General features: G+C 40.9%; 1 protein-coding gene across 1 annotated transcript in view; it reads right to left on the reverse strand.

Annotated features, from left to right (window-relative positions):
- Positions 1–378: 378 nt before the first annotated feature.
- Positions 379–14,100, reverse strand: part of CRLS1 (cardiolipin synthase 1) — a 53,223-nt gene continuing 39,501 nt past the window's right edge. The window contains exon 7 of the mRNA XM_053712178.1: positions 379–768. Within this exon, the coding sequence (XP_053568153.1) occupies positions 684–768 (85 nt within the window). The 3' untranslated portion in view covers positions 379–683. The remainder of the gene's footprint in view (positions 769–14,100) is intronic.

Here is a 14,100-nt window from a genome sequence, read left to right on the forward strand (position 1 = left end):
AGTAAGAGGAAAATTACAGCTAAACGCAAACGCCGCAGAAATGTAAAAATAGCCCTGGTCCTTACGGGAAAGAAATTGAAAAATGGCCTTGTCCTTAAGGGGTTAATTCCCTTTAAGAAATGCTTCCCTGCTTTGAGCCCCCATTCTGTCTGCATGCTGGTATATAGTGATTCTACATAACACAATACTAATATTGCTGTAACAAGAATGTGCAAATCTTTTAATTTTGTGATTATGTGTGCAGTCTCTCTAGTATATGAGGGCATTTCTAATACTAGATAAGATAGTATATCATTTTAAAAGCATATGCTGGAACAGTGGAGTTATCAAGCATAAAAAAAAATTGTTTTATTTTTGAAAAATCACACCTAGGACACATTTGCAAAACTCCATACATAATTTATTACCGCATTAAGCAATTTTTTTGGAAAATACCCCAAACAAATTCTAATAAATACAATTTTAAGTGCTTCAGATTATATAAAATGTATTTAACAAAATTCAAATATTGAATATTAAGTGTATAAATAACGTAATCATCCTGATTCAGATTATATCTGTTTTGTGAGAGTTGGTTTTTATTTTCATTTATTGGAACATAAATGTCTGCTTTTGGAGAGTATTAGAAAAATCCAAAACAGATTATATACAATAACTGAAGATCCCTTTGTCCTCTGCACCATTCACTTGTTCAAAATCTTCACAGTTTGCCGTCCATAACGGTAATAACTATGAGCAGAAGCAGCGGTTGTAAAAGCAGTGATACACCTGTGGGGGAAGAAAAATAAAATAAAATCCTTATTCAGATAAGTGATAATTATAATACATATAATGTAGATGCAACAAATATTTGTATCATTATTATATGTAGCAACAAATATTAGTTTTTTTTAATGTATGTGGCACTTGTCCACAAATTATGATTGCATTATGAAATACTGGCCTTTAAGAGACATAAAAACACAGATTGTAAAAATAGCAAAACAATAAAAATAGTAAATTAAAAAAATGTCTATAAACTGCATTTTTTGCTTGCTTTTTCTGTAATTTAACACTGAAAAGGTGTTTTTCTTAATCCTGCAAAAAACTTGGAAGTGCAAACTCCAAACTTGACAAACCTAATCCTGTAACATACTACACAATAACAGTTAGATCCCTGTAGTAGCTCATCTATAGTTGTCCCAAACTGGCCTCAGCTGTGGAGATAAGAGTGTAAGGCTATGTCCAAGAAATAAAAAATAAAATACAAAGTTTGCTAATAAAAACAAAATTTATGCTTACCTGATAAATTTATTTATTTCCGGACATGGAGAGTCCACAACGTCATTCCAATTACTAGTGGGATATTTAACTCCTGGCCAGCAGGAGGCGGCAAAGAGCACCCCAGCAAAGCTGTTAAGTGTAACTTCCCTTACCCATAACCCCCAGTCATTCAGCCGAAGGAAAATGGAAAATGAAGAAACACAAGGGTGAAAAAGGTGCCTAAGGTTTACTAAAAAAAAAAAAAAAAAAAAAAAAAAAAAAAAAAAGAGGGTGGGGTCGTGGACTCTCCATGTCCGGAAAGAAAGAAATTTATCAAGTAAGCATAAATTTTGTTTTCTCTTTCCTAAGACATGGAGAGTCCATGACGTGATTCCAATTACTTACTAGTGGGAAACAATAGCCAAGCTAGAGGACACAGAATAAACAGGGAGGGAGAAAAAAAAAGGCTGGAGGACATAAACAGAAGGCACCACAGCTTGAAGAACCGTTCTCCCAAAAGAAGCCTCAGCCGAGGCAAAAGTATCAAATTTGTAGAATTTGGAAAAAGTATGCAAAGAGACTCATGTTGCCGCATTGCAAATCTGTTCCACAGAAGCTTCATTTTTGAAAGCCCAAGAAGAAGAGGAGACAGCCTTAGTGGAATGAGCCGTAATTCTCTCAGGATGCTGCTGTCCAGCAGTCTCATGAGCCAAATGAATCATACTTCTTAACCAGAGGGAAACAGCAGTAGAAGTGGCCTTCTGACCCTTACGTTTCCAGAGAAAACAACAAACAGGTCAGAAGATAGCCTAAAATATTTAGTTGCTTGTATGTAAAATTTTAGAGCTCGCACAACATCCAAATTATGCAAAAGACGTTCCTTATAAGAAGAAGGTTTAGGACAAAGAGAAGGAACAACAATTTCCTGATTAATGTTTTGATCCGACACCACCTTAGAGAGAAAACCCAATTTAGTACGAAAGATCGCCTTATCAGCATGAAAAATAAGGTGCAGGGAATCACACTGCAGAGCTGAAAGCTCAGACACTCTGCGAGCGGAAGAAATAGCAAGAAGAAACAAAACCTTTCAAGATAAAAATGTTATATCAACAACATGCACAGGCTCAAACAGAGCCTGCTGCAAAACTTTAAGAACTAGATTAAGGCTCCACGGGGGAGCAACAGGTTTAAACACAGGACTAATTTTAACCAGGGCCTGAAGAAAAGCTTGAACATCTGGTAAGTCAGCCAGGCGTTTGTGCAAAAGGATAGATAGTGCAGAGATCTGACACTTTAGAGTACTGACCGATAAACTCTTCTCCAGGCCTGAAGAATAGAAAATCCAGGGGAATCCTCACCCGGCACCAGGAGAACCCCCTTAAATTTGCATGAATAAAGATTTACGCCATACCTTATGGTAAATTTTGCGAGTAACAGGTTTGCGAGCCCGGAGCATAGTTTCAATGACTACTTCAGAAAAACCACGTCTAGACAGAACTATGCATTCAATCTCCAAGCAGTCAGCTTCAGAGAATCTACAGTGGATATAAAAAGTCTACACACCCCTGTTAAAATGTCAGGTTTCTGTAAATCATTTCAGAACTTTTTCCACCTTTAATGTGACCTATAAACCACACAACTCAATTGAAAAACAAACTGAAATCTTTAAGGTAGAGGGAAGTAAACAAAAAAACTAAAATAATGAGGTTGCATAAGTGTGCACACGCTCTTATAACTGGGGATGTAGCTGTGTTCAGAATTAAGCAATCACATTCAAAACCATGTTAAATAGACATCACACACCTGCCATAATTTAAAGTGCCTCTGATTAACCCTAAATAAAAGTTCAGCTGCTCTAGTAGGTCTTTCCTGACATTTTCTTAGTCGCGTCCTACACAAAAGCCATGGTCCGCAGAGAGCTTCCAAAGCATCAGAGGAACTCATTATTAAAAGGTATCAGTCAGGAGAAGGGTACAAAAGAATTTACAAGGCATTAGATATACCATGGAACACAGTGAAGACAGTCATCATCAAGTGGAGAACATATGGCACAACAGTGACATTACCAAGAACTGGATGTCCCTCCAAAATTGCTGAAAAGGAAATTTATGCTTACCTGATAAATTTATTTCTTTTACGATATGACGAGTCCACGGATTTCATCCTTACTTATGGGATTACGCCTCCTGGTCAGCAGGAGGAGGCAAAGAGCACCACAGCAGAGCTGTATATATAGCTCCTCCCTTCCCTCCCACTCCAGTCATTCGACCGAAGTTAGGAAGAGAAAGGAAAAGCCAAGGTGCAGAGGTGACTGAAGTTTAACAAAAATAAAGACCTGTCTTAGAAAATGACAGGGTGGGCCGTGGACTCGTCATATCGTAAAATAAATAAATTTATCAGGTAAGCATAAATTTACTTTTCTTTTACAAGATATGACGAGTCCACAGATTTCATCCTTAGTTATGGGATACAATACCAAAGCTATAGGACACGGATGAAAGGGCTTGAAGAACCTTTCTCCCAAAAACAGCCTCGGACGAGGCAAAAGTATCAAATTTGTAAAATTTGTAAAAAGTGTGAAGAGAAGACCAAGTTGCAGCCTTGCAAATCTGTTCAACAGAAGCATCGTTTTTAAATGCCCATGAGAAGCCACAGCCCTAGTAGAATGAGCCGTAATTCTTTCAGGAGGCTGCTGTCCAGCAGTCTCATATGCCAAACGGATGACACTCTTCAGCCAAAAAGAAAGAGAGGTAGCCGTAGCTTTCTGGCCCCTACGTTTTCCAGAAAAAACAACAAATAATGAAAATGATTGACGAAAATCTTTAGTTGCCTGCAAGTAAAACTTCAGAGCAGAAGAAGGATTAGGACACAAGGAAGGAACAACAATTTCCTGATTAATATTCTTATTAGAAACAACCTTAGGAAGGAAACCAGGTTTGGTACGTAAGACCACCTTATCAGAATGGAAAATAAGATAAGGAGAATCACATTGTAAAGCAGAAAGCTCAAACTCTGTGAGCAGAAGAAATAGCAACCAAAAATAAAACTTTCCAAATAACAACTTAATATCTATGGAATGCATAGGTTCAAACGGAACCCCTTGAAGAACATTAAGAACTAAATTCAAACTCCAAAGACGAGCAATTGGTCTAAACACAGGCCTGATTCTAGTCAGAGCCTGACAAAAAGATTGAACATCTGGAACATCTGACAGACGTTTGTGTAGCAAAATAGACAAAGCAGAAATCTGTCCCTGACAACCCTTTCTCCAATCCTTCTTGGAGAAAAGATAAAATCCTGGGAATCCTAACCCTACTCCATGAGTAGCCCTTGGATTCACACCAATAAAGATATTTACGCCATATCTTATGGTAAATATTTCTTTTGTAATACCCAGTCACCTTGCCGCAGCTCCTACCTGCCTCCTGATCACTCAAAACACCGCCACACTGTGCACCTAAGTCACTTGGAATTCTGACAAGTGTACTTAGGAGCCGATGCGATGCAGCCACCGGAATAGGGAGAGATGCGCTGTCAGAGCGGGCGAAAGTAAGCCCCGCCCTTTGTGGGCGTAATCACAAATTAAAAAACCACCTCAAAATGCCGAACACATATACAGAAGCGCCTTAGGCGACTGAACTAACAACAGATACACATCAGGGATAGCCATCCCAAGAACCAGAGCCTTGTAAATAAAAAATCCCCAGCGTCAGCCAGCCCGTTGTGAACACAAACACCTCCCAGTGCCTCTAGATCACACATCCTTGCTAGAGTGTCTGGTACAAGTGCGTACTCTAAGTCAGATCCGGTCTGTCCTCTGTGTAACATAAACTAAGACCAGCAATGTACACCTACCCCAGTGCTCTTAGGAAATGCAAGACTGCCCTAATGTCTGGGGGAAAGTATAAAGGGAGCCTTCCCAATATATAACTGGTCAGTACAGTCAGTCTGAGATACCCAGAATAAAAACTGCACTTACCTCTATGCTGAAGGTACAGCATGATTACTTCACAGTATCAAGAGGTTCAATCTTCCTCCTGAGGTCCTGTGAAAAAGCAGGGTCTTGGTTACAATCTCACAAGACCATATACAGATAATGCAGCACAAATATGGGAGGCGCAGCAGATACAAAAATCCCCCAGTTCCCATAGCCTAGAAGACTATTCAGATACCGTTTGAAAATAAAAAACTCTTGATTGAAGAATCTAAACTAACACCTCACTTTACCTCTTCCTATCACTAACAAAGGCAAAGAGTATGATTGGGGTGGGAGGGAAGGGAGGAGCTATATATACAGCTCTGCTGTGGTGCTCTTTGTCTCCTCCTGCTGACCAGGAGGCGTAATCCCATAAGTAAGGATGAAATCCGTGGACTCGTCATATCTTGTAAAAGAAAAGACGAGAAGAAAACTGGTCTGGGAGGCTACCAAGAGGCCTACAGCAACTGTAAAGGAGCTACAGGAATATCTGGCAAGACGGAAGCCTTTTCTTATGAAGAAAAACATCCAAGCCCAGCTAAATTGAGCAAAAACACATCTGAAGTCTCCCAAAAGCATGTGAGAAAAGGTGTTATCGTCTGATGAAACCAAAGTTGAACTTTTTGGCAATAATTCCAAAAGTTATGTTTGGCGCAAAAACAACACTGCACATCACCAAAAGAACACCATGCCCACAGTGAAGCATGGTGGTGGCAGCATCATGCTTTGGGGCTGTTTTTCTTCAGCTGGAACTGGGGCCTTAAAGGATTACTTTCTGTTATAATTTTTAAGCTGAACAACTAACATATTAAAGTTAATAAACATTAATTAAAACCTACTGACCTATATTTTCTCCAAAACAAAGTTTCATAACGTTCTAAAAGTTATATCTTTTATTTGCCGATGATGTCACGTTATCCTGCCCACTATTTTCAACACTGAGTGTTCAAAATACTTAAACCAATAACTTTGGGTTTAAAGCGCCATTTTGAAACCTAGGTATTGTAAACGGATTGGCATAGAGCAAAGGATACCCACGGAGTGGGTTTGGAAACAATTAAATTTGCAGACAAGATTTCTGATATATATGGTAGAGATATGTTAATGAAATGCTATTGATAAAAAGCTTATTTGGGGTAGTTAGTTAGTAACAGGCATAGAAAATATTTACTTACAGTGGCCCTTTAATCAAAATAGAGGGAATTATGAACAGTTCCAAATACCAGTCAATATTGGCACAAAACCTTCAGGCTTTTGCTAGAAAGCAGAACATGAATAGGAACTTCATCTTTCACCATGACAACGACCCAAAGCATACATCCAAATAAACAAAGGAATGGCTTCACCAGCAGAAGATTAAAGTTTTGGAATGGCCCAGCCAGAGCCCAGACCTGAATCCATTCGAAAATCTGTGGGGTGATCTGAAGAGGGCTGTGCACAAGAGATGCCCTCGCAATCTGACAGATTTGGAGTGTTTTTGCAAAGAAGAGTGGGCAAATCTTGCCAAGTCAAGATGTGCCATGCTGATAGACTCATACCCAAAAAGACTGAGTGCTGTAATAAAATCAAAAGTTGCTTCAACAAAGTATTAGTTGCTTCAACAAAGTATTAGTATTTTATTTTTACTTCACTTCACCTAAAAGATTTCAGCTTGTTTTTCAATTGAGTTACACAGTTTATAGGTCACATTAAAGGTGGAAAAAGTTCTGAAATGATTTATCTTTGTCTCATTTTTTTACATTACAGAAACCTGCCATTTTAACAGGGGTGTGTAGACTTTTTATATCCACTGTAGGTTTGAATGGAGGAAAGGACCCTGAATAAGAAGGTCCTTACTCAGAGGTAGAGATGACATCCGTACCAGATCCGCGAACCAGATCCTGCGAGGCCAAGCAGGAGCTATTAGAATCACAGACACTCTCTCCTGTTTGATACGAGCAATGACTTGTGGAAGAAGAGCAAATGGAGGAAATAGGTATTCTAGACCGAAATTCCAAGGAACTGCTAGAGCATCTATCAGAGCGGCCTGTTGATTTCTTGATCCGTACTTTGGAAGCTTGGCGTATTGACGAGACGCCATCAGATCCAACTCCGGAACCCCTCCACCTGAGGGGTTATCCTTGAGAACACTTGCGGATGGAGAGTCCACTCCCCGGGATGAAAGGTCTGTCTGCTCAGAAAATCCGCTTTCCAATTGTCCACTCCTGGAATGTGGATGGCTAATAGCAGACAATCATGAGCTTGCACCCACTGCAGAAAGCAAGTAACCTCCTTCATGGCCAAGGAACTCAGAGTCCCTCCCTGGTGGTTGATGTAAGCCACTGAGGTGATATTGTCCGACTGGAATCTGATAAACAGGACTATAGATAATTGAGGCCAAGCTGTCAAGGCATTGAAGATTGCTCTCAATTCCAGGATGTTTATGGGAAGAGAGGACTCTTCCCGAGACCACAGGCCCTGAGCCTTCAGAGAACCCCAAACAGCTCCCCAGCCTGACAGGCTGGCGTCCGATCACCCAGGATAGTCTCAGGAAACAAGTTCCCTGAGATAGATTTTCCGGGAAAATCCACCACGAGTCTCTTGATAGGGGATCCAGATTTATCCTTTGTGATAAAGCTGAATGATCTCCGTTCCATTGACGGAGCATGCAAAGCTGCAGTGGTTGCAAATGAAACCGAGCAAGAGGAATGATGTCCATAGAAGCCACCATCAGACCAATCACCTCCATGCATTGAGCAACTGATGGACGAAAGGCAGACTGGAGGGAAAGGTAAGAAGTCAGAAGTTTGGATTTTCTGACGTCCGTCAGGAAAATCTTTATGGACAGAGAATCTATGATTGTCCCTAGGAAAATCATTCTTGTAGATGGAACTAGAGAACTCTTTTCCAGATTAATTTTCCACCCGTGGGAACGTAGAAAAGAAAACATCATCTCTGTATGAGATTTTGCTAGTTGCAAAGAGGGAGCCTGAACCAAGATGTCGTCTAGGTAAAGCGCCACCACAATTCCCTTGGATCAGATCACTGCCAAAAGAGCTCCCAGAACTTTTGTGAATATTCTGGGAACTGGGGCAAGACCAAACAGAAGAGCAATAAACTTTAAATGCTTGTCCAGAAAGGCAAACCTTAGGAACTGGTAATGATCCCTATGAATGGGAACGTGCAAGTATGCGTCCTTCAGGTCTATGGTTGTCATGAACTGACCTTCCTGAACCAATGGAACGAATAGCTTCCATCTTGAAGGACGGAACCCTGAGAAATTTGTTAAGGCACTTGAGATCTAGGATTGGTCGAAAAGTTTCCTCCTTTTTGGGAACCACAAATAGAATCCTAGACCCTGTTCCTATAGAGATACTGGTACGATAACTCCCAGGGATGATAGGTCCTTTACGCAATTTAAGAAGGCCTAACTCTTTACCTGGTTTGAGGATAGTCTTGATAGGAGAAATCTGCCCCTTGATGGGCGAGACTTGAACCCTTTTTTGTAACCCTGGGATACTATGTCCAAAGCCCATGTATCTGGGACATGGTGTATCCAAGCCTGTCGAAAAAGAGAAAGACTGCCCCCCAACTGATCCAAAACTGGATCGGGGGCAGACCCTTCATGCGGATTTCCAAGAGGACCAGGATTGGTCTGGTTTGGAAGAAGGAGGAGGAGGACTTCTGTCACTTAAAATTCAGAATGGAACAAAATTTTTATCCATAGGATCCTTAAAAGAACAAATATCCTCTATAGGAATGGTACTTCTCTTAGCTAGAGTAGAAATAGCACTTTCTACCTTAGGAATGGTGCGCCATGAGTCTTGAATAAAGTCTGCAACAGAAAACATCTTTTTTGGTTTTCCGGTGAGAAGGCGGAGCTCTGACACAGGTGCTCCAGGTCGGCGTTCTGGCCGATGGTGGCGATCCTAGCCTTCACTCTTTGCCCATTGTTCCCGTGCGGACTCGGGCGTATTGCTTGGCTTGTTACCGCCAGCAGAAGGGAAACCACAGGTGCTGTTTTAGCTGCGGTGCACCACATCTATGCTTCATCCGATGGGAGAAATGACAAGAACCCGCCAGGAGCCATAAGTGTTACACTGCTATCTGAACAGTCTCACTCTACCCGGCTTGCGGTTGTCTTGTTTCTTTGCTCTGTCGAGTAACAGAGGAGGAGGTGCCGAAGAGGCGGAGTGGTGCGGCGGGAGTGACAGGTGTATCGGCCTGGTGCATCAGCAGTCCCGGTGGGGTCCCTGCGAGAGCTCGTTTCGGCATAAAGGAAGTGGTGCCGGGCTTGTGGTACGGGCTCGCTGTCGGATGTGGGAGCGCCGCCCGAGGGGCGAGTAAAGGTTCCCGAGCGTTTTGCCCCTGCAGGGCAGTGGAGTCGTAGCCACAGTCGCAAGTGGTTTAGCTCCTGCCGTCCATTCCGCTGGGTAAAGTGTCAAGGCATCAGGATTTGATTATCCAGGCTTCTCTCAACTCTATCTGTACTGTTCCTCCGGTTTGGAGCGCTGCGCAGCGGGGTGCTAGTCTTTCCAGGGTCGACTCAGCTCCTGCTCTACTCTGCTGTGACCAAAAGATACAGACTCTCTCCAGGTGTCCTGCTTTCTGTTCCTGGTTCTATGGAGCACAGAGGTGACATTTTTTTCAAGATTTATAACTGTTAATCTGTTTGCCCCCTCAAACTTTTGTTGATTTGAAGATTAAAATCATATCTCTGAACTGTATAAGACAGCGTTGAATTTCAGAGGGCTCACTGAACTCTTATTTGGACATAGCTTGGGGTCTAAGAAGCCCAGGAGTTTTTTTTCAGGGGCCTGTTTATTGTTGCTCACTCTCTTTTCTCTTGCAGGTTTAGCTGGACAATGCTTTTGTTTATTTTTGCTTGCATTACCATATACATGAGAGTATAAGTGGCTGTGTCTGATTTTGACCCCAATATTTGTTTTTTCTTTTTTATCTCTTGCTAGTTGTAGTTATTAAGTCTCAGGCATTTTACACTGGGCCTAGGCCCCTGTCACTGTAAGTTTATTGAATCTATCACCATTGTACCTGATATAGGTTTAACATTGCAAAGTTCACTAATTATATATTTTTTTTTTGTTTTGTGCTTTTTCATTCACTGTTACACATTAGTTCACCTTCAAGCTTATAGGTGTTCATAAGGGGGGAAAAAAAAGGGGAAAAAAAGAGGAAAATATTCACTCACTTCCTATGATTTCACTGCTTGTGTTTCCCCTTCTATAGGGGAGCTATTTTGTGTTTGCTGCACATACCGTTTGTTGTTTTTTTTTTTTATCATTTTTGTTTCACTATTAATGGAAAAATTTGTAACCCACGATAACCAAATTTCACCTAAAATGCCTGTTAAATCCAAGGATAAAAGAAATACTAAATTGGGTGATACAAGTGCAGATGTATCATATGAGAGTACATCTACAGTAATAGATACCCAGGCCCTGATTGGGCAACTCACAGCTATTTTCTCTCCCCAGCTGGAGGGTATTAAGAAAGATTTGGGAGTGATCTCTTCAGAGATTGTTACACTTTCGGCAGAAGTCAAAAACTTTTCCCATAGAATTGGGGAGGCGGAAAATAGAATCTCCGCTACTGAAGATAGATTGACAACGCAAGAGGCTATCATTCAGGCCCAAGAGGTTAAATTGAACAGTGTCCAGTTGCGCCTGGAGGATCTAGAGGATCGCTCTAGGCACAACAACATCAGGATTATAGGCCTACCTGAATCCCCAGAGTTTGAGGATCTCATTAAATTTACCTCCCTGACTCTCCCTCAGGTCATTGGTATAGCTCCTCATTCACTCACTCTAGCAATTGAAAGGGCCCACAGAGTAGGTCCCAGAAGAGAGTCAGCTAGCGGTCTGATTAAACCCAGGATGTGCATTTTCAAGCTTTTAAAGTTCCAGGACAAGCTTGAGGTTCTAAAGTTAGCTAAGAAAGCTGGTACATTAGAATTCGGGAGCAGCAAGATTTTGCTGTTCCAGGACTTCTCGATGGAAACTTCCGCGCGTAGAAGACTTATGGCCCCTTTTTGTTCCCAGTTGATCAACAAAGGTATCAAAGCCAGTTTATTTTATCCCGCTAAAATCATAGTGGAAAATAAGGGAGCCAAATTTACTTTCAACGATGTCTCCGAGATTAAAGAGTTTATGAGAACCCTAGAATCTTAGGTATAGGTCTCCCGGTGAGTTAGTTAATCGGGTAACAAGACAACTAGGACACTAGGCCAGGGTCATAGAATCTCTCTGGCGAGTTTGATTTTTTCCCATTCAATTTTTTTTTGTTTTAATGTAAAGTTATGCTTAGGATTTGTATCTTGTTATTGTATGAGAATCATGCAGTTTTGTGATTTTGTCCTTCAAGAGGTCGCCAACAGCGAGATTTTTCATAATTATTTTATTTCTGGACTGATGGTTTTTTTTTTTTTTTTTTCTCTCCCTCGCTTCCTCTCGCGCGTGCCCCCTCCTCCCCGGCTGTTACTTCCCGTCATGGGCTCGATCTGGATTATGTCTTTTAGACAGATTAGATAATAGCGGTGGGTTTTAAAATTCTCTCGTGGAATGTGGGTGGGATTTCCTCGCCGGCCAAGCGTAGATTAGTTATTAAAACTCTGGCTCTAGAAAGGCCGGAGGTGGTTTTCCTACAGGAGACCCATTTAGACGGAATAGAAGCAGCCAAGCTTAAAATAAAATGGGTTGGCGAGGTTATTTCCTCCTCCTCTTCAGTCAAAAAGCGAGGAGTGGCGGTCTTATTCCATAAAGATCTCGACTATCAAGTTATTAAAGTTGAGGTAGATCCCTCTGCCCGCTATATCATATTACAGGTGATGATAAAATCTGTTAAATATATTTTTTTCAATATTTACGCCCCCAATAAATTTTCATTAGCATTTTGGGACCAGATCCAAAACAAAATTTTTCCCTTTCAAAGGGAGAATTTGATTATTTGTGGGGATTTTAATGCAACCATGTGTCCAGAATTAGATCGCTTCTCAAAAAAGAATTATGCTAAATATAAGTACCACGCCAAGTATTTTAAAGGATTTTGTAGCAAATTGACTTTGACTGATATATGGCGTATTCAAAATCCTACAGCTAGAGCTTTCACGTGCGAATCCAAGGCGCATAGGACCTTTTCGAGGATTGACCTTTTTTTAATTTCTGAATCTTTGTTAATTCATCAGTTTAAAACGGGAATTGGTGAGTTTTTGATATCGGATCACGCCATAATATCTTTATCCCTTCTTAATACTCAGGAGCCAAGCCCTTCAGTTCAGGTCTTTGGCTTCCCGCGTTTCTTATATACTAATCCAAGATTTATATCTTGGATCAAGAGTATCTGGAACGAGTATGTATCTTTCAACTCTAACTATAGTCACAAGACTGAAGTCTTTTGGGAGGCTGCTAAAGAAGTGATGCGGGGTGAAATCATAGCTCATATGAGTATTCGCTCCAAAAAAATTAAGGAACAGGGGAGTTCTTTTCTTTTTAAAGCTAGAGCGGCGTATAGGAATACTCTGGTGGATCCTTCTCCAATGAATTGGGCAGTTTATTTTGAGGCCAGAAAGGAAAGGGAGATTTTTTTAAAACAGAGATCTATGGAGGAGGAGGTAAGACTGAATCTTAAATACAAGAGTTTTCATGGGTGTTCAGCGAAATACCTGTCGCGCCTCACCAAGAATAGAAAGAAGAGGAATTATATCGCAGTGATAAAAAAGGACGAGGACAGGCTTTTTAAGCCAGCTGAGATCTCCCAGGCATTCTTTAATTATTATCAGTCTCTGTACTCGTCGGTTAGTACTGATCAGGACGGTCAAAAGGCTTTCTGGTCCGTTGTTAATATCCCAAAGATCCAAGTAGACGAGTTGGCAATGCTGAATCAGGTGATAACGCAAGAGGAGATTGGTATCGCTATCGATAAACTTAAGCTTCCCGCTGAATTTTATAAATTATTAAAGGGAGAATTGCTGTCAGCTCTAGAGGCCCTTTTTAATAATTATTTTCTTTCTGAAAATGGTATCTCAAAAGGTTTTGCTGCTGCCAATATTTCACTTATAGCTAAAAAAAATAAAAATCCAGAGGATATGGCCTCATATAGGCCAATATCAGTCCTTAACACTGATTATAAGATTCTGGTCAGTATTATTGCCGCTAGATTGAATCGATGTCCACAGAATCTGATTCATCCGGACCAGACCGGTTTTATGACTTCTAGGAACTCGTCGAGAAATATACGTAAGGTTATCACGTTCTTGGACTATATGTGGAATTTGGAGCCAGAGTCTGGCTTGGCCGTAATCTCCGATTCAGCTGTGTTAACCCTGGATGCAGTTAAGGCCTTTGATTCCATTGTTTGGGAACATTTATTTTGCTCGCTGCAAAATTTTGGCTTTTCTGGTAATTTCATTCGTTTTATTCATAAGATTTATTCCAATCCCATTTCTTTTCTTCTGGTCAATGGAATCTGTTCCCAGGAAATAATCCTGCATCGTGGCACCAGACAGGGGTGCCCTTTATCCCCTCTCTTGTTTAATGTGGCAGTAGAACCTTTAGCGGTTAGACTTCGTGATGTTCTGACAGGAATCTCCCTGGGGTCCTACCGTTTAAAAACTCTCCTTTATGCAGACGATATTTTGATATTTGTAGATAAGCCATCTCAATCCATTCCAGTAATTGTTCAACTTCTCGCCCAGTTTAGTTCCTTCTCCGGTTATGTGGTGAATCTGGAAAAGAGCGAACTTATGTATATGGATAATTGTTCGTCTCGTGCTGGTAAGACTCCATTCAAAGTTGTTAATTCAATTAAATACCTGGGGCTAGAATTACACAGAAATCCTAAGTTATGGTATGCCGCAAACTATGCCCCATTGTTTAAAAAAAATTAAA

Source organism: Bombina bombina, chromosome 4 (genome assembly GCF_027579735.1).
Source record: "Bombina bombina isolate aBomBom1 chromosome 4, aBomBom1.pri, whole genome shotgun sequence".
NCBI lineage: Eukaryota > Metazoa > Chordata > Amphibia > Anura > Bombinatoridae > Bombina > Bombina bombina.